General features: G+C 36.7%; 1 protein-coding gene across 9 annotated transcripts in view; it reads left to right on the top strand.

Moving 5' to 3' along the window:
• The window catches only part of PDS5B (PDS5 cohesin associated factor B), a 238,784-nt gene that overhangs the window by 183,564 nt on the left and 30,684 nt on the right, over nt 1–24,536 (top strand). For 7 of the 9 annotated variants that reach the window (XM_014449724.2, XM_006083609.3, XM_023748975.1 and 4 more), the window contains 5 exons: nt 2,958–3,081; nt 12,546–12,750; nt 15,242–15,356; nt 17,194–17,326; nt 17,665–17,784. In XM_014449724.2, the coding sequence (XP_014305210.1) occupies nt 2,958–3,081; nt 12,546–12,750; nt 15,242–15,356; nt 17,194–17,326; nt 17,665–17,784 (697 nt within the window). Of the gene's footprint in view, nt 1–2,957; nt 3,082–12,545; nt 12,751–15,241; nt 15,357–17,193; nt 17,327–17,664; nt 17,785–18,377; nt 18,586–24,536 lie in introns of those variants that run through there. The other 2 variants (XM_023748999.1, XR_002827660.1) reach the window with 2 other exon arrangements.

Consider the following 24,536-nt stretch of genomic DNA (forward strand, 5'->3'; position numbering starts at 1 on the left):
CAAAATATTAGTTGTGAAGTATCTATACTAATAAAAGGGTAATATATTAATCAGGGTGGACGTCTTCCGGATGACCATCCGGACGTCCTTCTGGACAAAGCCACAGCGGCTGCCTGAGGTTCAGGCAAGCCGCAGATGGTGGCTGCGAGGGCCGGCCCACGTGACTCCAAGGCCCGAGGCTCAGGCAGCAGTGGTGACAGCAGCAGCAGGGTGATGGGGGCGGCACCTTTCCCTGATGGGCCAGGTCGCCTCCGGCAAAGGGAGACCAGACTGTGGCTTAGGCTGGGGGCCGAGGCAGAGGCGGTTAGGGGCAATCAGTCCAGCAGGGGTGCAAGGTAGGGGCACTGAGGCCGGCAGGCAGACAGAGGCAGTTAGGGGCGATCAGGCAGGTGAGCGGTTAGAAGCCAGCAGTCCCAGATTGCGAGAGGGATGTCTGGGACATCCCCCGAGTGGTCCCAGATTGGAGAGAGTGCAGGCCAAGCTGAGGGACTCCCCCACCCCCATGCACGAATTTCATGCACCGGGCCTCTAGTTTATTTATAGTTGTTTATTTCTTTTTATAAACTCAAACAAGAAAGACTTTCCTTTAGCAGTGGCTGAGGGATTTACCTCAAAACAGCTCTTAGAATATTTCTGTAGATCAGTGGTTCTCAACCTTCTGGCCCTTTAAAAATCAGTTCCTCATGTTGTGACCCAACCATAAAATTATTTTCGTTGCTACTTCATAACTGTAATGTTGCTACTGTTATGAATCATAATGTAAATATCTGATATGCAGGATGGTCTTAGGCAACCCCTGTGAAAGGGTCGTTCAACCGCCAAAGGGGTCGCGACCCACAGGTTGAGAACCACTGCTGTAGATTAACTGAAAGGCATTCCTGGGTCATGTAACCTCAAAACTTTATTTTAAAACTTCCTTTTTTAAAAAGTAATCATTTATTTTTTAATTCCAGTTGTTATACAATATTATATTAGTTTCAGATCTACAACCCAGTGATTAGAGATTTATATTACTTACAAAGTTATATTGGCTGGGAGGACTGGCCACCAGGGAGGATCTGCTGTGTAGGGGCCAAGCTCACAGAGCAGGACTTGCTTCAGCAGGGCTCTGATGCCTGCTGAGTCTACCCCTTGACTTTTTTCTGTTGTAGGTGGTTTGGGGGTGGGTGGTCTTTGGCGTGGTCTGAAGCTATCCACTGGGTTTGTTGGCTCTGGGGTGTAAGCCAAGGTCATCTGCCTGTGCCCTGCCCCAAACCATGAGCTACAAAGTGATATGCAGATGACTACTAATTGTGCTGGGCTTGGAGATGTCCAGGAGAGGCCACTGTGCAAACCAGGACCAGCTGCCAGTAGTGACAGGTCTCAGGCCACTTTGCAAGGGGCAGAGGGCATGCCAAGGCCAGCTGCTGTTTGTTTGAGAGATTTTAAGAAAATCTGCAGCAGTAACCAAGACAGCCCGTTTGTATGGGAAAGCCGCTGAAAATGGCCTGGGTAGGCCCACAAGTTGGGTGAGGTGGGAACTCAGAATTATCAGGGCTGGGAAACAGTGTTAGCCAGGTTGGTGGAGACTGAGATACAACCCTGCCTGTGGGCTCTTGTGGGAGGGCTCAGCAAAGGAACAGACCTCTGCCTGCATTTTGTCTGGGAGAATGCTATCCCTCTAGACCTCCCCCTTGTGCCAGACAATTCAGTTCCTTTCTGTTTGTTCCTGGCATTTTACCAGCTGCTGCCCCAGTGCTGGAGCTCAAAGCAAGTGAGTCTGAGTAAGTATGTGCTCGAGCCTTTAAGAGGAAGGCGTGGGACTCTAATAGCTCTCTCTCACTCAGCCATAATCCCCGCTGATTTTCACAACCAGATGTAATATGGGGACTTTTCACTCCCACCCGCCACCTCACCCCACACTGAAACCCTGAGCTGGGGAGCCTGGTATAGAACTGGGACTTCTAAAGGGGAACCTCTGCAGTCAAAATAATTCCTCCCAATTTTCAACTGCCAAAGGTGGGTGTGGGACCAACTTGTTCTGCATTTCGGCCCCTCCTACCAGTCCCAATGTTGCTTCTTCTTTTATATCCTTAATTGTTGGATTTCTGTTCAGCTAGATTTCAGGTGGTTTTGAATAATGGTTGTTCTGTAGTTTAGCTATGATTTTGATGTGGTTGTGGGAGGAGGTGAGTACCTCATTTACCTACTGCATCTTGACCGGAAGCCTCAGAACCTTAATAATGTTGTCATGCATTCGGTCAGTATTTTTACAGAATCTTAGAAAAATAAAGGAAGGATCTCAAACCAACTAGATCATTAGATCTTGGAAAACTAAGTTACAACTTTCCCTCCTTACATCAGTCCAAGATCCCTGTACTTCATCTAATACATCACTATATTACAAAGAGTTGTTTAGATGTATTTACTAGTCAAGAATTTACTATTCTTTGAGATGTGTCCCATTTAGCAGAAGTTTTCTTAATCTTAAAAGGAGCCTCTTGGTAATAATTGAAAAGTTGGATTCTAGCTGAAAATAGTAATGTTTTATTCATTATACCTGCTTTCATTCTACTTCTTTTATACTTAACACAGTAGTTTTAGTTGACTAATAAGCATGTTAGGACATTTTTATGCCTAATTTGTAAACAAACACATATCTAAAAGTAATCCATAATGGAAGACTTAAACAACTAAACATACGAATAGATATTTTTCCTAGGCTTGGCTACAAGCTGTTTTTGTAGGAGAGAATTAAATGACTTTAGCACACTTATGTTCAGGAGAAGAATTTTGTAGTATTAGACATCATATTCCAAAGTTAAATAAATACAGTATGGTTTTCAGTATCACTAAACTGTTTTCTAACTTTTTTTTTTTTGGCTAGAGGATTTTGTAAAATTAGCTATATAAAGCAGGAATGTTTTTGTGCACATAGTTAGAAATCTAATTTACATTCTTTCTTGCTTATTTTTCAGTAAACCAGATATGTCACGTCTGAGACTTGCTGCTGGGAGTGCTATTGTGAAGCTGGCACAAGAACCCTGTTACCATGAAATCATCACATTAGAACAGTATCAGCTCTGTGCATTAGCAATCAATGTAAGGAAAAAGGCTATATAGAACATGACTTTATATGGTCTTTGACTTAAGAAGGCCACCATGATATAGAGATAAAAATCTTGAACGTTTATGTCTCCTTTTGAAAAATTTATGTGAGAAACATTTTAGAATTCTAAAACTAGTACTTGAATTTGGGGTTGCTAACATTGTACAGTTGAATCTTGTTATTTACAGTAGTTCTACAAAGTCACTCCAAGCACTGAATTAACAAATACTGAACCATTGCTCATAGGGGAAATACAGGTGTGGTTCCTGCATTCCTCAAGTCACAACATTTTTATCAATCATCCTTAACCTTGTTTTATATATGTTTATATTTAACACATTAAGCACCCTGTCAGTCTCCAGTGACTGACACTATACTTCCCGTCTGGAAGACAAAACAGGCTGGGCGCTTAATGTGTTAAAGACACCTTAATATTTAGTTGTTTTAATATTAAACTCATGGCCAGCAGCACTATAACTCATGCCTGAATGAAGCCTATCTAACAAACATATTTTCTCCATAATGTACATCCCAGCCTTCTTGCTCTTAGGATCAGTAAATAGCATTTCAGCACTATGCTTAGAAGCTAATTTAACAACAAGGTCATCAACAAAAATGTGAAAAATAAGGCACTATATAGACCACCAAAAGGACACTTGTTTGTAATATGAGAGCTGAAACAACAAGGCAGAGCATTTCCTTGCTCAACCTCAGTTGAACATGTGTCAGGCGATTCTCATATTTTGCTGCTCAGTGCATTCTCATATTTTGCTGCTCTATGAAAGCATTTCAAGTATTGATTTTGAGGTTACAATTAAATTTTAGTGAGTTGGTAAATTCACAAATGAAGAATGTGTGAATAATAAGGCTTGAATGTATTTAATTTTTAAAAGGAAGAAAAAAGTATAGAAATTTATCGTTTCACTAGAGGCCTGATGCACGAAATTCATGCAAGAATAGGCCTTCCTTCCCCCAGCTGCTGGCACTGGCTTCCCTCTGGCACCCGGGACCCGGCTTCCCTCGCAGCCCTGGCTTTGTCCGGAAGGTCGTCCAGTCTAATTAGCATATTACACTTTTATTATTATAGACTAGAGGCCCGATGCACGAAATTCGTGCAAGGGGCTTGGCCCTCACAGCCTTGGCGGCTTGCCTCAGCCCTCACAGCCCTGGCTTCATCCGGAAGGTCATCTGACTATCCAGTCTAATTAGCCTATTATGTTTTTATTATTATAGATAAGGACATGTTATAGGTTAATTTTAGATCAGAAGCATTTATTAGTGAGTTAAAATCTACAAAAATTAGAATTACATAATATTTGAACTATATCATTTTAGAAGTTTTTTCTTAATATGTTTTTATTGATTTTTTAGAGAGTGAAAGAGAGAGACAGGCAATGATATGAGAGAGAAACAATGATAGGTTGCCTCCTGGATGTACCCTGACTGGAGATCAAACCTGAAATCTGGGTATGTGCTCTGACTGGTGCATGGTAAGACGCTCACCCAACTGAGCCACACTGGCCAGGGCACTTCAGACATTTTTAGCATCATTTGAGAAAATTAAAGAAAACGGACTTCCATAAATAGTAAAGATGATATTTTAATATGAGTTTTTTATTCATAATTTGGTTATATTATACTTACTTTCACTGTTCTTTTTTGGCATTTACCTCAGGGATTATTGTAATTTTTTTCCACTTCCCCTTCTTTCTACTACTTATTTTAAAATTGCAGTTTATAAACAATCATGGGTTTTTTTTATTATAACCATGTTGTCAATTTCTGGTACTTCAGTCTTTAAAAGTTACTCCAGGTCCTACATATTTTTTTTTTTTTTTTTTTACTTTTGGTGTTGGTATTCAGATTTTAGACTAAACCATTTGAGAAATGAGATTTTGATGAGCCCATAATTTTCTGATTTAGTTTTCCCTATTTAATTTTGGAGATCATCTTGTTTTGCAAGAAAGTGAAAGTTGTTTAAAAAGTACATATTAAATTTCCTAAGAGAAAACAACCTATATAACTATTTTTTTAAAACTGGTAATACTTGAATTCTGTTGATTTATCTGGTTGTTGGGTCTGATATTTCTTAGGGTAATGTTGCTATCAGTATTGAAATAGAAAAATTTTTTAAAAACCAAGAAAATCTGGAAATACGTAGACAGAAGGGCCTTGAAACTTACTGAGTGCAAACCATTTGTTAAATGTCCATTATGTATGAGAATTATTCACACTTATTAACTTCTAGAAACTTTCTTTTCTAGCATAGTATTTGTTATATATTAAGGTGAAAGTTGTAAGATTGCTCTGGAATTTTGTTGACTGTAGAACATGTTAATGGTTAAATTTAATTATGAACATATGGTTGGCTACCTTATTTTCGTCTAAACCAAACTTTTCCCTAATCCTTTAAACCTCTTCTTTTTAAACCTCTAATCCTAAAGAAAGAGTAATCTATATGTTTGTCTCTCTTACACTGTTATCCTCTCACTCCTCACTAATCATTTGCCTTCATTGTTTTCCAAAAATGCTCTATTAAAGTCCCCAAATTCAATAATATTGGTCTTCAAATGTATATGTTCTATGAGGATCTGTCCATGACTAACTTTATTTTTCCACTTATACTGTACTAGAGGCCTGGTGCATGAATTTGTGCACTCGGTGCGGGGGGGAGGGTTGTCCCTCAGCTCAGCCTGCGGCCTCTTGCAGTCAGGAGCCCTCAGGGGATGTCTGACTGCTGGCTTAGGGGGCCTAAGCCAGCAGTCAGACATCCTTAGCACTGCCGCAGAGGCGGGAGAGGCTCCCGCCACCACCGTTGCACTCGCCAGCCGTGAGCCCGGCTTCTGGCTGAGCGGTGCTCCCCCTGTGGGAGTGCACTGACCACCAGGAGGCAGCTCCTGCATTGAGCGTCTGCCCCTTGGTGGTCAGTGCGCATCATAGTGACTGGTCATTCTGCTGTTCGGTTGATTTGCATATTAGCTTTTTATTATATAGGATATTCTTCTTTGGCCATCTCGTTTTCTATGTAAGTGATTCCTTTACTACCAGCATTAACTTTTTCTTTTTTTTTTTTTAAGTCTCTGGTCCCACTTCCATTGTTAAACAGAGCTTTTCAAACTTTCATGTTCTGTGAATGTCCAACTAAATTCATATTTTCCTAAATCTATTCATTTCTGACATGTAGAGCCTCGATAGGCCTTAAATAAATCTGAATGGCATTTCTCAAATCTACAAGCATGATTTATATTTGACTGTTTGCTTGTCCTTGCACCTCATAGCAAAGTACAGATAATTCTGTCCTATCATATCTATTATATCTATTAATCATTCTTAGTATATGTATTTCTTAATCATTCTTTCCGCATGTAACCATCATTAGCTCTCAGGTAGTATTATGAGACTTTATTATTGATTAAATTTCCTATCATGATTCTGATCATGTTATTCCCTACTCAAAAATATTTAGGGCCTTATACTCATAAAAAAGAAAAGAAAACACATATATTTTAATATTTGGACCCAAATATACATTTAAAAATCTTGTTTAGCACACATTACCCTTTACCTACCCTCATTTCAATGAAAGTTAACGTATTTTTTCTTTTATATGATTGTAATATGCTGCCTCTAATTTTCTTTTCATTCTCCATTTCTACACATCCACCATCAACTCCTACGAATCAAGACTCAGACACAATCTTCTTCTCAAAACTCTTTCTCATTTTTATAGCTGGTCTCCTTTTGATCCTCTAGTGGTTTTATCTGTAGTCCTCTGATACATACATGCCTGTGCATTAGTTATTTATGTACCTGTGATTTATTTCTCTTACCTGTGGTGAGCTCTTCAAAGGTAATATTGTACCTCAGAGGCCACTGTGAATGATATTTGAATAGAAAGTAAATCTGGAAAAAGAAAAATTCAATAATGTGAATCTTAACATTTTTAATAATTATTAAGCTATTTTACGATTTGAATGCAGTTCATGACAAATCTGTATGTACTGCTGTGTGCTGTACATTGTTCTAGGTTCTATAAATACAAAAATTAGATAAGTCATGGCTACCACCCTCAAGAACATAACCTCTTAGGAAAACAAAATATAAATAAATGTTAATAACACAGTGCAATACACAAAGTAATTGAACTGTTTACAAGATACTAGGTACTACATTCATGATGATAATTTGTACTAGAAAAGGCCACTAAAAGTGAATTTACTTAAGATGCAGACTACTTAATACTTAAGATTAAGACTTTATTCTTAATAGTGAGTAAAAGTTTGTATCAAACTTTATTTTGGGGGAATATATTTTGTGGTACCATCTTTTTTTTTAAATATTGAACCAATAATCGGTTAAAACCAAAACTATGAAAGTATCAAGTGCTTTCTTTTTTGAGGTTTTTTCTGCATAAAAATTGTATTCTTCTGTCCTTTACTTTATCTTTTAAAATATAGTCAAAAGAATAATCATTTTTGCAAAAAAACCAAACATTTAAAACCTCCTCAGTTCTCAGGAACACGTCTTTTAAATTTTCATTCAGCTGATTCTATTCTGATATACCTTTTATGTCATCATTCATGTCAAATTTATCATCTTTTCTCATTAACTCTGTCAGTTTCCTTTCATATGATTTGACAGTTCTTCTCTAACATCACTTTAATGACTTTTTGGAATCCTAAACTTTGCCATGGGATTCACAATTTGACTTTGTTACTCATTTGCATTGTATCCTGAATGATGAGAGAGAGTGTGACAAAAACATGGTCTTGTTAGGAAATGCATCTAAGTAGGGGGGCGGGTATGTTTGGAGATTAATTTTTAAATGAGTGGTCTGTTCACTTGTGAATATATTTTGATAGGTGGATTTATACAGGTTGTAATTCCTTATCTTCATAATATATAATTGATAATGAAGATTCCTCTCCCTTATGATACTGAGGAAGGAATGAGTTAACTAACTTTGTTTTGTTGAGTGTAAGGGTAGATAATAGACAATATTTCTGTGGAAGCTAGACTACTTCTTTGTTAAAGTAGGCATTTGGCATAAGAAACAAGTTTAAATTAAATGAAAGAGGATACACAAAATAAGGATTTTAAACATAAAGGCAAGATGTTATGACGTAGATTTTAAAGAAGAACCAAATGAATATTTGAAGATAGAAGAAATAATATACATAAAGTTGCAAAAATATGAACACTTCACACTTTGTGTTAATTGGTGGAGAATGAGGTATAATTATGAAGCTATCTCACATGTGACAAAAGTTATGTCGAATCTATAGATTGCTTTGAATAGTATGGACATTTTAATTATGTTGATTCTACTAATTTATGAACACGGTATATTCTTCCACTTATTTATATCTTCCTCTATCTTTTTTCAATGTCCTGTGTTTTCCGAGTACAGGTCTTTTACCTCCTTGGTTAAGTTTATTCCTGAGTATCTTAATTTTTGTTGTTGTTGCAGTGGTAAATGGGATTTTTTTTTATAGTTTATATTTTTGAGAGTTCATTATTAGTGTATTAAAATGCCATAGATTTCTGGGTGTTAATTTTGTATCCTGCTACATTGCTGAATTCCTTTATTAAATCTATTTTTATGAAGTTTTTAGGGTTCCCTATGTACAATATCATATCATCTGCAAATATGAGAGTTTTACTTCCTCCTTTCCAGTTTGGATGCCTTTTATTACTTCTTGTCTGATCACTATGGCTAGGACTTCCAGTACTATGTTGAATAAGAGTGGTGAAAATGGGCATCCTTGTCTTGTTCCTGTTCTTAGGGTACATGGTTTTAGTGTTTGCCCATTGGAAATTATGTTGGCTGTAGGTTTATAGGTTTTACTATGTTGAGGTATGATCCCTCTATTCCCACTCTGCTGAGAGTTTTCATCAAAAAACGATGCTGGATTTTGTTGAATGCTTTTTCTGCATCAATTGATATGATCATGTGATTTTTGTGTTGCAATCTGTTTAATGTGGTGTATCACATTTATTGATTTGCGGATATTGTGCCAGCCTTGCATACCCGGAATAAATCCCACTTGGTCATGGTGTATGATATCCTTAATGTATTGCTAATATTTTGTTGAAGATTTTAGCATCTATATTCATCGGGGATATTGGCCTATAATTCTCTTTCTTTGTATTGTCTTTATCTGGTTTTGGAATTTCCATACTACCCAAAGCAATCTATAGATTCAGTGCAATCCCTGTTAAAATACCAACAGCATATTTCACAGATCTAGAACAGACACTCTAAAAACTTATATGGAACCAAAAAAAAGTCCCAAATAGACACAGCAATCTTGAGAAAGAAGAATGAAGTTGGAGGAATCACAATACAAGATTTCAGGTTACACTACAAAGCCACTATAATCAAAACAACCTGGTACTGGCACAAGAGCAGGTATATAGAGCAATGGAACAGAACAAAGAACCGAGAAATCAACCCAAGCCATTATGCTCAATTAATATTTGACAAGGAGGCAAGAACATACAATGGAGTAAAGACAGACTCTTAAATAAGTGGTGTTGAGAAAATTGGACAGGTACATACAAAAAAATGAAACTGGACCACCAACTTACACCATACACAAGAATAAACTCAAAATGGATAAAAGACTTAAGTCATGAAACCATAAAAATCTTAGAAGAAACCATAGGCAGCAAAATCTCAGACAACTCATGTAGCAATATGTTTACCAATACATCTAGGGCAAAGGAAACTAAGGAGAAAATAAACAAATGGACTACATCAAAATAAAAAAAACTTCTGCACACAAAGAGCTCACTCCATGGGAGAACATATTTGCCAATGATACATCCAATGAGGGGTTAATTTCCAACATATATAAGAAACTCATACAACTGAATGAAAGGAAGACAATCCAATTTAAAAATGGCTAAAGGACCTACATAAACACTTATCCAAAGTGGACATACAGAAGGCCAAGAGATATGAAAAAATACTCAAAGTCACTAATCATCCAGGAGATGAAAACCAAAACAACAATGAGGTATCACCTCACACCTGTCAGAATGGCTATCATCAACAAATCAACAAACGACAAGTTTTGGTGAGGATGTGGAGAAAAGGGAACCCTAGTATACTGATGGTGGAAATGCAGACTGATGCAGCCACTGTGGAAAACAGTATGCAGTTTCCTCAAAAAATTAAAAAAGGAACTCCCATTTGACCCAGTGATCCTACTTCTAGGAATATATCCCAAGAAATCAGAAACACCAATCAGAAATTGGGCCGAGCCAGCTCAGCCAAGAGTTCGCACGCCTGAGTGAGGACGGAGAAAGGATGGAGAAATGACAAAGAGAATAAGCTGGGTCTAGGTCAGTGATGGCGAACTTAGGACATGCGTGTCAAAGGTGACACGTGAACTCATTTTTTTGGTTGATTTTTCTTTGTTAAATGGCATTTAAATATATAAAATAAATTTCAAAAATATAAGTCTTTGTTTTACTATGGTTGCAAATATCAAAAAATTTCTATATGTGACATGGCACCAGAGTTAAGTTAGGGTTTTTCAAAATGCTGACACGCTGAGCTCAAAAGGTTCACCATCACTGGTCTAGGTGGATCTTCCTGTGCCTGGCTAAGGCCACAGAGAAAGATCCAGAGGCAAGCTGAGCCTTTATTTTATAGCCAGAGGTAAACAAGGTAGTGGTCACCATAGTTACAGTGTTCTTGTGAGTTTCACTTGTTTTGGCAGCACTTGCTGCACCTCCCATAGCCCATTAGCTACTAGGGAGTGTCATAAGGTCAAGCCTAATTATGCCAAGAGGTCTGTGCCCTTTAAGCTGGGACTTGTTTTTTGCTTTGCCAACAGGTCAGTCTGAGCCTTAACCCTATAGCTGCGCCCTACAAGAAATAATATATGCACCCCTATGTTCATAGCAGGGCAATGTACAATAGCTAAGATTTGGAAACAGGCCAAGTGCTCATCAGCAGATGAGTGGATAAAAAGCCTTGGACCATTTACACCAGGGGTCCTCAAACTACGGCCCGCGGGCCACATGCAAATACAAATATTGTATTTGTTGCCGTTTCGTTTTTTTACTTCAAAATAAGATATGTGCAGTGTGCATAGGAATTTGTTCATAGTTTTTTTTTTAAACTATAGTCCGGCCCTCCAACGGTCTGAGGGACAGTGAACTGGCCCCCTGTTTAAAAAGTTTGAGGACCCCTGATTTACACAATGGAATATTATGCAGCTGTAAAAAAGAAACAAGTCCCACCATTTGCAACAGCATGGATGAACCTTAGAGAGTATTATGCTAAGTGAAATAAATCAGTCAGAGAAAGATAAGTATTACATGATCTCACTCATATATGGAATCTAATGAACAAAATAAACCGATGAACAAAATAGGTCCAGAGACATAGAAACTTGGGAACAGACTGTCAAACCTCGGAGGGAAGGCAGGGGAGGTTGGATGGGTAGGAAGAAATCAACCCAAGAACATGTATGCTTATATGCATAACCCATGGACACAGACAGTAGGGTGGTGAAGGCCTTGGGTGGTGGGTGGGGGCAGGCTAGAAGAGGTCAGTGTCATAAAAGGCGACATTTGTAACACTTTCTATAATAAAAATTTTAAAAATAAGAGCAAACAAGTCATGTTGAGCTTTTCCCTAGTTTAGAAAAAATTCTGATAAGCTATGTACTGGATGCTGTGCTAGGTTTAGAAGCACAAAGATGTCTTCAAGTAATGAGGAGCTGAGTAAGTAAAGACTGACATATAAACCAGTCATTTTAATACTGTATACTGACTTCTATGCTGGAGATGTACACAGAGTGCTTGAGAGAGCACAGATGGATGCAGGATAAAAATCACAGTGATTTCTGGAGGATAAAGGAGCTGTTCTTTAGGTAAGGAGGAGTTAGCTTGGAGAGTAGAGGTGGGTGATTTAGGAGATGGAGAAGTATTTGGAAATCAGGTGCAGTGATAATGAACAGATTGGTTCATTTATAGAACAAAAAGTAATTAGGTGTTTCTGAAAGTGATTAGTAACTCTTGCCTTCAGAGTTGTACATTTTAGTTGAAATAGTTTTGAAATGATAGAAATAAAATGTATAGATTAAAATTTTACCTTGCTCAGTAAATGAAAAAGCTACATATGAGAGAGTATTTAAACTTTATTTTTTTCCTACCTTATTTAACGTGGGATGGATTGATATTCATGAGTTTTATCTGTTTTAAGAGTACATTCAATATTTTCTGACACCTCTAAACTGGTAGTGATTAGAGTCCGGGTAAATACTTCAACCTTGAAATTAACTTGTCACAACATTCCAGTCTTGTGAGCTGAAGCAGTGGTTGTGGATAAACTTGCTGCTGTTTACTGGTCTGGTTACTTGATATAGTATATTTTATATCTGAATTTGTTACTCTTTGCTGCCATGTGATAATATGTAGAATAATGATGTCTTCACAGGATGAATGCTATCAAGTAAGACAAGTATTTGCTCAGAAACTTCACAAAGGCCTTTCCCGATTACGACTTCCACTTGAGTATATGGCAATCTGTGCTCTTTGTGCAAAAGATCCTGTAAAAGAGAGAAGAGCTCACGCCAGGCAGTGTCTGGTAAAAAATATAAATGTGAGACGCGAGTATCTGAAGCAGCATGCAGCTGTTAGTGGTAAGCCCATATGAAAATGGAAAGTATATTTTTCCAGCCTGCCAATTTTCTTTATAGAGCACAAAGTGATGTAACTGTTATTTATTATATTCTAATTAGCCCACATTAAATAAGTATTACTGTTTTTCAATAATAGCTTCACCTTTAAAGTTTATTTTTAAAATAGAAATGCATGTGTATCTAAATATCAACTCATATCTATGCAACTAACGAAATGGCCAAGGGACATAAGCAGTGACATTGGATGGAGGTACTTTTAATAGAACAGTAAAATGTATACGTCAGAGTATGATCTTTTAATTTAAAAATCTACCAGACTCTGGTTTTTGTTGATTATTCTCATCACAGCCGGCATGTGCAGGACCGGCATTCTGGATTCAAACCGGCAACCTTTCAGGGACAGTGCTCAACCAACTGCTCACCTTACCCCATCCACGTTATTAGCTTTTGTGTCTCTCTGACTTTTATTTAATTAAAATCTATCCAGTTATCCAAGTTAAAAATCGGAGACATTCTTCATATCTTTTTTCCCCTCTCATCATTCACCAAATCCTTAATTCTTTCTCTGGATATCTTAAACATTTCTCCTCAACTGTTTTATCCTGCTATATTTCTCTTGGATTAGTGTGTACATGTCTGCCTCCCTCTTATAAATTCCCCTGCCTCTAATCCACCTCCAGTTGTGCCACACTGCTATCAAAATTATGTTTTTAGAACACATTGAATCATATCACTATCATGTTTGAAATCTGTGTTGACTTTTTTATTGCTCATAGGATCAAATTTAAACTCATTAACATGGCCCTTTAGAGTTTTACTCTCAACCTGAGTTTTAGGCTTTTCCCTAGCCATTCCTTACTATAAGTTCTATGCTTCTTGTACTCTGGATTGTTTGAAATTTGTACAGCCATCTTTTTCTCTGTTTTCAACACTACCTGGAAGTTGCCTCCCCTTCCAGACAGACAAAATCAAGGAGCATGGTTTGCATCTTTTGAGTCCTTTAAAACGTAGTTTGGGGGTTACACCATCATTGGAATTAGTTGTTAGCTATTCTTGTCTTAGGGCACCTACCACATTGAAGGATAGCTTCTGTCTCTATGCCTTAGTATGAGAGCTTTGTCTAGTCTTATTCATTTTTATATTTAAAATAAGCCTGAAAAATTGTAGGCACTCAATAAATATTTGATAAAAATTTAATTTGAATTTCACTGAATTTTGAACCTTGATATTTTTTCCTCCTATACCTTCCTTAAAATGAAAGATACTACACACAAATTATTCTCTTTGAGTTCAGGAATAGAAATAGAACTTGGTGCCTTATTGACACGTACATTACTATACTCTAGGTTGAACATATAATTTAAACTTTTATTTTGAAAGTAGCATATATAAAAAGATTGTACAAAATATGAATCTCGGTCTTTTTGAATAATAACCTTATTAAACTAGTTAGGATTACAATTCTAACGTCTAATGGAATATGCTGATCAAAGTTAAAATATAGGGTGGGGCAAAATTAGGTTTACAGTTGTTCACATGGAAAATAATACAATAATTAAAAACATAATAATACAAGAATAAACTCTGGCTTTGGCCAGGTAAATCAGTTGATTGAAGCATCGTCCTGTATACCAAAAGGTTCAGGATTCAATCTCCGGTCTGCAGTGGGGCACATGGGGGGCAACTGATCGATTTTTATCTCTCACATCAAAGTCACTCTCTCTGTGTCTCCTTCTCTCCGGCCCCTCCTCCTCTTCTCTCTCCCCCGCCCCTCCCTCTAGGAACAAAAAAATCAATAAAAACATATCCTCATGTGAGGATTTAAGAAAACCACAAAACTGTTACATATAATCAAAAATGTAAACCTACTTTTGTCCCACCCTGTATAAAGATATTTTAAACTAAAAGAAATGTTTCTTTGATATTTAAAATGTCCTAGAAACTCTTATTTATGTTTGTGTTTTTTTTGTATCAGTTCTTCTGTTACAGATAGGATCAAATACTTTTACTTTGATTCAGATAGTATCAAAAACCTTTACTTTCTGCTTTTGTGTCACACTAACTCTAAAATATTTACTAGTTTTTAATTTTGCTCATAAGCTTATAAGGAAGGCACTGTTGAACATAGTGTTGCTTATAATAAGAAAAAGAGATCTTATGTTTCTTAGTCTTAGAGTTTGTTTGAGTCACTTTTTCCCATATGCATTTGAAAAGTGAAATAATTGTCTTTGTAACCACAACATATAGTGCATTTAATAGGCATTTCACTATTGTATATGATGAATAAATGAATAAACTGTTTAATTTATAATATATCTTAGCTCTGACTATTTCAATATGTTTTTCTTTTAGCCATAATGTGGTACTGTTGGGATGTAGGAAATACTGAATCAGAGAGATAAAGAAAGAGGAAGGTTATAAGATTTGGTTTTCTAACCTGGATGTTTTGTTTTGTTTGTGTGTGTGTGTTGTGTGTGTGTTTGTTTTTCAGAAAAATTATTATCTCTTCTACCAGAATATGTTGTTCCATATACAATTCACCTTTTGGCACATGACCCAGATTATGTCAAAGTACAGGATATTGAACAACTTAAAGATGTTAAAGAGTAAGACTTTTTTCATCCTATTTTCATATTTTCAGAAAGTTTTGTCCCTTTCCTGCTGATAATAGAACCTTAATTATAATTAGTTTATTTGATTTATTTTATTCCTTAGGAATTTAAGGTCTCTTTCCTTTATTTGTTCTTTTATTTTTTTAAAATACATTTTTATTGATTTCAGAGAGGAAAGAAGAGGTAGAGAGAGATAGAAACATCAATGATGAGAATCATTGATTGGCTCTCTCTTGTACACTCCCCCGCTGGGAATCAAGCCCGTAACCCAGGCATGTGCCCTGACTGGGAATCAAACTGTAACCTCCTGGTTCATAGGGTGACACGACATTGAGCCACACCAGCGGTTTTTTTTCCCCCCCATACCATCTCTATATTTTATTTCTTATATAATTTTCCAATATTTAATTTAGCATAATTACTGTATACTACTCTGTTTCTTTACCAGTCTAGCATTTCCTTTGTATTGAAGCAATTCATTAAAAGTTTCCATTACAGTTCTTATCTTTTTCTACTTTCTTCTGAAACTATAGATTTTCATGTGGGGTGAAGTAATACAGTAATACTCTCCTTTATTCACATAGTAAGCACTTTTTTTTTTCCCAGACACTATTTTTCTTTATAAGAAAGAAAGAATGGTCTAATTTAATAACTGACTAAGTTGATAACCAGGCAACACTCTCACTTTCTCACTACTTCATTGGTGACATTTCTAAATAAAGTTAATGACAGTTGTAATTTTTTCAAAGATTACTATTGAGAGGCCAAAAGAGTATTTATGCCTGTGTGCAGAATAGAGAAATATAATGGAGTTTAGAGAAGTCCTTATAAGACTAGTATAATGTCAAATGACTCATAACTTGGTAAGGGAAAAAGCTATTACCCTCTTACCAAAGTTTCTGTTTTTTAAAAATATGTAGTTAGTTCTCCCAAAATTAATCCTGTTAGAGTAATTATAACTAATGAAAACTTCTAGCATTTCCTCTTTCTCAGAGAAAATTAGTTTTTGAAATAGATAAAATACTCTTTGGAATTTACTATACATTTTTAGCTATATCTCTAAATTGCCCAAATACAGCCATGCGTCATCTCTAGTCTTTGAGAAAGCCACTTCAGAAAAGCTTATTCTGTACCCGAGATCTTAAAGATTATTTTTTTTCTTCTAGAATGATATCTTGCTTCACATTTCTCTCTTGTTCTCCCATTACTTATCTCCTCTGTGCTATAACTGTCACATTCTGACAGTGTAATATACAGAGACAGAGACCTTTGTGTGTTTTTTTTTCTTAAATAGAATTTTTTTTGTAATTAACTTTAAAACTGAGCTAACCTTAAAATTGAAACCTTATTTTAATTTTTCCATGTTTAAGCAAGGATAGTATGTGCAGTTGTTAGCCATGACTTTTTTCTCTCTAATTTACTGAAGATTCTCAATTATTAAATAAGGTAGTTATATTTTCTTGAAGACTTCCAATTGGAACTACAGTCAATATTGAATATTTGAGGCATCATTTTATTCATGGCCCAGTTATTCCCTTAGGTAGTCTTCCTTTCTTATTATAGCTAAGATCACTTCATTCTTTTCACCATTTATTCCTTTTTAACCTGACACCCTGGGAAAATTAGTGAGACTTTGAGAGGGGTTCTTATGAACTCACACTTTAATTACTGATATGTTGTGATATGTATGTGTGACATATTTTTTCTCTATTGGCTTATAGCTGTTTCTTTTTAATTTTTTCTACTCCTGGCATTCATTATATTAATATTTAAAATTATTATATCTGTATTTAACAACAAATTATTCTTTCCTATTTTTTTATTTTTCTAGATGTCTTTGGTTTGTTTTAGAAATATTAATGGCTAAAAATGAAAATAACAGTCATGCATTTATCAGAAAGATGGTAGAAAATATTAAACAAACAAAAGATGCCCAAGGACCAGATGATGCAAAAATGAATGAAGTATGTAATTCTTTGTAAATAATTACGATTCTTTATCTATTTAAGCATTTGAGTATAGAGTATGGAACTCCTGTAGTATTTTGTACACCATGTCAGTCTTTTCTATTAGTAGTAAATAATCAGTAGTATTTCAATTAGTAATAATTAGATGTACTAATATAGTCACTAATATAAAATTAATAGTAATATTATTACTAGTAAACTAATGAAAACAATAGTGTATTTTAAACTTACACTGTTGCATTAAAAACTGCATATTAAGTACATATTCTAGAATTACTTCCAATTTAGACTTTAGGATGCCAATCTAAGTACCTAATTTTTTACTACCATTGCAGAAACTGTATACTGTGTGTGATGTTGCCATGAATATCATCATGTCGAAGAGCACCACATACAGTTTGGAATCTCCTAAAGACCCAGTACTACCAGCTCGGTTTTTTACTCAACCTGACAAGGTAGTCATTTTAGAATTTGTTTGTGTAAGTTGAAGTAAAAGGTATTCTCAGTACTTGGTTGTGGGGAGATCAAGAAGGAGCAGAATCAAGAGCTGACCCACTACTAATGTTATGGAAAGATCTTAATAATGTGGTTTAAGACCAGAATATGGACCAAACCAGAGGGCACAAATAAGGTTCAGAGATTAGTTAGTAGGATCCAGAGTTTGTGTTCAAAATTTTATGCCACTCTGAGAGCACAACAAAAATGTGATTAAGCATGTAGATCTATGAGTTAATGGCCATTGATCCAAAATGGGGAGGAGAATGGTGATAGAGATACAGTCTGAAGTTAGAGCTCTTGATTGAGATCTACAACTATAGTAAAACCTCGATGTAACAGACTAATTTCGACAAGGGGGTATCCATTAAACCCAAAATTCAGTTATATAATAAAGAAGGTTTTCTGAATGCATGTTAAAAATTGACAAATTAGTTTACCTGTTTTTACTTATGTAGACAGATTTGTGTAATTAAAATTACATATGAAAAGTTTAATTTCATAGAAAAGTTTTCTATATGTATTACTCTAATTTTAAATTTATACTGTATAGGTCTACTAAATGCGTGAATTCACCAGCCACCATGAGTAAACGGCTCGGTATGGTTTAGCTCACATCAGAATGTTGGCTGGCCTGTGTTAAAACTGCTGCAGAAAGTCACGCCACTCAACAGCAGAACCAGTTATCGTGTGCCATGTGGTGTGATCACGTGCTAATCATTCCCGAATATTGTTTGCCACCAGTGACTCTTGGATTTAAATCTGTAGACTGTACTTGTAGATAAATAATATTTATTTATTTATTTATTTATTCATTTATTTATTTTTAATTTTTTTATTGCTTAAAGTATTACAAAGGGTATTATATATGTGTCCTTTTTTTCCCCCGCCCTTGACAATCCCCTGGCCTCCCCTACCCCCCAGTGTCTTATGTCCATTGGTTATGCTTATATGCATGCATACAAGTCCTTCTGTTGATCTCTTACCCCCCTCACTCCTGCCCCCCAGCCCTCCCCGGCCTTCCCGCTGCAGTTTGACAGTCTGTTTGAGGCAGCTCTGCCTCTGTATCTATTATTGTTCAAAAGTTTATAATGGTCTCTATTATCCATGAATGAGTGAGATCATGTGGTATTTTTCCTTCATTGACTGGCTTGTTTCACTTAGCATAATGCTCTCCAGTTCCATCCATGCCATTGCAAATGGTAAGAGTTCCTTCTTTTTTACAGCAGCATAATATTCCATCGTGTAGATGTACCACAGTTTTCTAATCCATTCATCTACTGATGGGCACTTAGGCTGTTTCCAGATCTTAGCTATGGTGAATTGTGCTGCTATGAACATATGGGTGCATATATCCTTTCTGATTGGTGTTTCTGGTTTCTTGGGATATATTTCTAGAAGTGGGATCACAGGGTCAAATGGGAGTTCCATTTCCAGCTTTTTGAGGAAACTCCATACTGTCTTCCATAGTGGCTGCACCAGTCTGCATTCCCACCAGCAGTGCACGAGTGTTCCTTTTTCTCCACATCCTCTCCAGAACTTGTCCTTTGTTGATTTGTTGATGATAGCCATTCTGACAGGTGTGAGATGGTACCTCATTGTTGTTTTGATTTGCATCTCTCGGATGATTAGTGACTTTGAGCATGTTTTCATATGTCTCTTGGCTTTCTGAATGTCCTCTTTTGAAAGGTGTCTATTTAGGTCCTTTGCCCATTTTTTGATTGGATTGCTTATCTTCCTTTAGTTAAGTTGTATGAGTTCCCTATAAATTTTGGAGATTAGGCCCTTATCAGATATGACATTGGAAAATATGTTTTCCCACCCAGTGGGTTTTCTTGTTGTTTTGTTGATGGTTTCTTTTGCTGTGCAGAAGCTTTTTATTTTGATGTAGTCCCATTTGTTCATTTTCTCTGTAGTTTCAAGTGCCCTAGGAGCTGTATCAGTGAAGAAATTGCTTCAGCATATGTCTGAGATTTTGTTGCCTTTGGATTCTTCTAGAATTTTTATGGTTTCCTGTCGTACATTTAAGTCCTTTATCCATTTTGAGTTTATTTTTGTGTATGGTGTAAGTTAGTGGTCTAGTTTCATTTTCTTACATATATCTGTCCAATTTTCCCAACACCACTTATTGAAGAGACTATCTTGGCTCCATTGAATGTTCTTTCCTCCTTTGTCAAATATTAATTGAGCATATTGGTTCGGGCCAATTTCTGGGCTCTCTATTCTATTCCATTGATCTATATGCCTGTTCTTGTGCCACTACCAGGCAGTTTTGAGAACAGTGGCTTTGTAATACATCTTGATATCTGGTATTGAGATCCCACGTACTTTGTTCTTTCTCAGGATCGCTGCAGCTATTCGGGGTCTTTTTTTATTCCAGATGAATTTTTGGAGAGTTCGTTCTAGATCTGTGAAGTAGGCCATTGGTATTTTAATGGGAAGTGTGTTGAATTTATAGATTGCTTTGGGTAGTATGGACATTTTAATGATGTTGATTCTACCAATTCAAGAACATGGTATGTTCTTCCATCTCTTTATGTCTTCCTCTATCTCTTTTTTCAACGTCCTGTAGTTTTCTGAGTAGAGGTCCTTTACCTCTTTAGTTAAGTTTATTCCTAGGTAGCTTAATTTTTTTGGTGTGATGGTAAATGGGATTGTTTTTATAATCTCTCTTTCTGACAGTTCACTATTGGTGTATAGAAATGCCTCATATTTCTTGGGGTTAATTTTGTATCCTGCTACATTGCCAAATTCATGTATTAAGTCTAGTAGTTTTTTGATGGAGTCTCTAGGGTTTTGTATGTATAATATCATGTCGTCTGCAAATAAGGACAGTTTTACTTCCTCTTTTCCAATTTGGATGCCTTTTATTTCTTCTTCTTGTCTAATTGCAATGGCTAATACTTCCAGTACTATGTTGAACAGAGTGGTGAAAGTGGGCATCCTTGTCTTGTTCCTGTTCTTAGGGGAAATGGTGTTAGTTTTTGTCCATTGAGTATGATGTTGGCTGTGGGCCTGTCATATATGGCTTTTATTATGTTGAGGTATGATCCTTCTACTCCCACCTTGCTGAGAGTTTTTATCAAAAATGGGTGTTGGATTTTGTCAAATGCTTTTTCTGCATCAATTGATATGACCATGTGGTTTTTTTCTTTCAATTTGTTTATGTGATGTATCACGTTTATTGATTTGCGGATACTGTACCATCCTTGCATCCCTGGGATAAATCCTACTTGGTCATGGTGCATGATCCCTCTGATGTACTGCTGGATCCGATTTGCTAGTATTTTGTTGAGGATTTTGACATCTATGTTCATGAGGGATATTGGCCTGTAATTCTCTTTCATTGTGTTGTTTTTACCTGGTTTTGGCATTACGGTGATGCTGGCTTCATAGAATGAGCTTGGAAGTGTTCCTTCCTCTTGAATTTTTTGTAGTAGTCTGAGGAGGATAGGTTTTAGTTCTTCCTTGAAAGTTTGGTAAAACTCCCCTGAGAAGCCATCTGGTCCTGGGCTTTTGTTTCCTGGGAGCTTTTTGATGACTGCTTCAATTTCTTCCATAGTTATTGGCCTATTGAGATTTTTAGATTCTTCCTGATTGAGTTTTGGAATGTTGTATTTTTCTAGGAATTTGTCCATTTCCTCCAGGTTGTCTAGTTTGTTGGAGTAGAGCTGTCCATAGTATTTTTTAACAATCATTTGTATTTCTGTGGGGTCTGTTGTTATTTCGCCTCTATCGTTTCTGATTTGGTTTATTTGGGTCCTCTCTCTTTGCTTCTTGGTGAGCCTGGCTAGAGGTTTGTCAATCTTGTTTATCCTTTCAAAGAACCAGCTCTTGGTTTCATTGATTTTCTTTTTGTTTTTTTGGTCTCTATGTCATTGATTTCTGCTCTAATCTTTATTATCTCCTTCCTTCTGCTCACTCTGGGCTTTTCTTGTTCCTCTCGTTCTAATTCTTTGAGTTGTAGAGTTAGATGATTTACTACCATTTTTTTTGTTTTTTGAGGTAGGCCTGTAGAGCTATAAACTTCCCTCTCAGGACTGCTTTCTTTGCGTCCCATAGGTTTTGGATTGTTATGTTTTCATTGTCATTAGTTTCCAGGATGTTTTTAATTTCTTCTTTGATCTCATTGGTAACCCAATCAATATTTAATAACATGCTATTCAGCTTCAAAGTGTTTGAGTACTTTGGGTTGTTTTTATTGTAGTTTATTTCTACTATTATGCCATTGTGGTCTGAGAAGATGCTTGGTATGATTTCAATCTTCCTAAATTTGGGGAGACTTTGCTTGTGACCCAATATGTGGTCTATTTTTGAATCTGTCCCATGAGCACCTGAGTAGAATGTATATTCCGCAGCTTTGGGGTGAAGTGTTCTGAAGATGTCAATTAAGTCCATCTGATCTAGTGAGTCATTTAGGATTGCTGTTTCTTTGCTGATTGTTTGTCAAGAGGACTTATCCAGTGATGTCAGTGGTGTATTAAAGTCCCCTACTATGATTGTATTGTTGTCGATCTCTCCCTTGATATCTTCCAGTAGTTTTTTTATGTATTTGGGTGCTCCTGCATTGGGTGTGTATATGTTTACCAGGGTTATATCTTCTTGTTGTATTGATCCCTTTAGTATTATGAAGTGGCCTTCCTTATCTCTTGTTATGGCCTTCACTTTGAGTTCTATTTTGTCCGATATAAGTATTGCCACCCCAGCTTTCTTTTCCTTTCCATTTGCCTGAAAGATATTTTTCCATCCCTTCACTTTCAGTCTGTGTGAGTCCCTTCTAATGAGATGGGTCTCTTGTAGACAGCAGATGTGTGGGTCATGTTTTTTTATCCATTCAGCCACTCGATGTCTTTTGGTTGGAGCATTTAGTCCGTTTATGTTTAAAGTTATTGAAAGGTACTTGTTTGTAGCCATTTCTTTTTTTGTGTGGCTGTTTTCTTTCTGAGCTTTTAATTTCTTCTTTTACACCAGTCCGTTTAGCATTTCTTGCATTGCTGGGTTGGTGGTGATAAACTCCCTTAGCCTTTTTTTGTCTGTGAAGCTTCTTATTTCCCCTTCAATTTTGAATGATAGCCTTGCTGGATAGAGTATTCTTGGATTCAGTCCTTTGCTTTGCATCACTTTGTAAATTCTCTTCCATTCTTTTCTGGCCTGATGTGTTTCTGTTGAGAAATCATTTGATAATCTAATGGGAGATCCCTTGCATGTAACTTTCCGTCTCTCTCTTGCAGCCTGTAAGATCCTCTCTTTGTCCTGAACATTTGCCATGGTAATTATGATGTGTCTTTGTGTAGGTCTTTTCGGGTTCACCTTGTTTGGGACTCTCTGTGCTTGTGTGACTTTTTTCTTCTCCACCTCAGGGAAGTTTTCTGATATTATTTCTTCGAGTAGGTTTTCTAATCCTTGTTCCTCTGGCACCCCTATTGTTCTGGCACCCCTATTATTCGTATGTTGTTTCGTTTCATGTTGTCCCAAATCTCCCTTAGGCTCTCCTCCTGTCTTTTAATTTTTTTCTCCAATTGCAGTACAGTTTGGGTGTGTTTTGCTTCCTTGTCTTCTAATTCACTAATTCGGTCCTCCGCTTCTCCTAGTCTACTGTTGATGCTTTCAATGGTGTTTTTTATTGCAGCTATATCGCTCTTCATTTCTTCTTGGGTCTTGCATAAGTTATTGATTTTTTCATCTGTTTCTTCTTGCTTCTTGCATAAGTAGTTTATTTTTTCATCTGTTTCTTTTTGCTTCTTGCATATGTTGTTGATTTTTTCCTTCATCCGGTTTATGCACGCTAGGACCCTTATTCTGAATTCTTTTTCTGTTATGTTGCATGCCTCTGTCTCACTTAGCTGCTTTTCTGGCGAGTCCTCCTTTTCTTTCCTTTGGGGGTTTCTTTGCCTACCCATGTTTGATCTCACTGACATATCTAGATGTTGAGTCGTTCAGTGGCTGCTCCCTGGGTGGCAGTGGCTCCTTGGGCTGTGGTTGCTCCTTGGGTGGTTGCGGTAGCAGCTGCTCCTCAGTTGGCAGCAGCTCCTCTGGTGGGTGCTGTTCACAGCTGTGGTGGCTCTTCTCGCTGGTGGGGGGAGGCTTCACATACAGCTGCTGTTCCTCAGACAGAGGGTGTGGTAATCAGGAGGCTGCTGTTGCTTGGATCTGCTGCGTTGCTTTAAAGGCACAAAATACAACACAACAAAGCACAACGTATCAGGCACTGAACACAAATATATTCACGATATTAATAACCCCAAATAAAGGTGACCACCCGAATTAAGAGAATTTGGGGATAAGGAAGAAAGAAGAGAAAAAGATAAAAGAGAAAAAAGAAAAGAAAAGAAAAATAAGAAAAAAGTAGTGCAAAAATGAAATTTTGGGAAAAAAAGAGGGAGTGAAAAGGAAAAAAAAAAGAGCGATAAGAGAGAATGAAATAGAAGAGGGGAAGAGACTATTTGTATGAGGAGAAAACTCCGATAGAACTGCCACTAATCTCAACAAATTCCAGCAACAGATCCCTGGAGATGAATGCAAACTACAAACAACCAATGATATCAAGAGAGGCAAGGGAAAACAGAAGCACAAAAATAGCCGGCGGGTGGGGGAGGGGAGGGAGGGGAAAAGCCAGCAGAAAAAAATAAAAAAAGCAAAACAACCTCACAACCAGTCCTAAAAAAGAAAAAGAAAAAAACACAAAACAAAACAAGCAAAAAAAAAAAATACT

This window comes from Myotis lucifugus, unplaced genomic scaffold (assembly GCF_000147115.1).
Source record: "Myotis lucifugus unplaced genomic scaffold, Myoluc2.0 scaffold_7, whole genome shotgun sequence".
In the NCBI taxonomy this organism is placed as follows: domain Eukaryota; kingdom Metazoa; phylum Chordata; class Mammalia; order Chiroptera; family Vespertilionidae; genus Myotis; species Myotis lucifugus.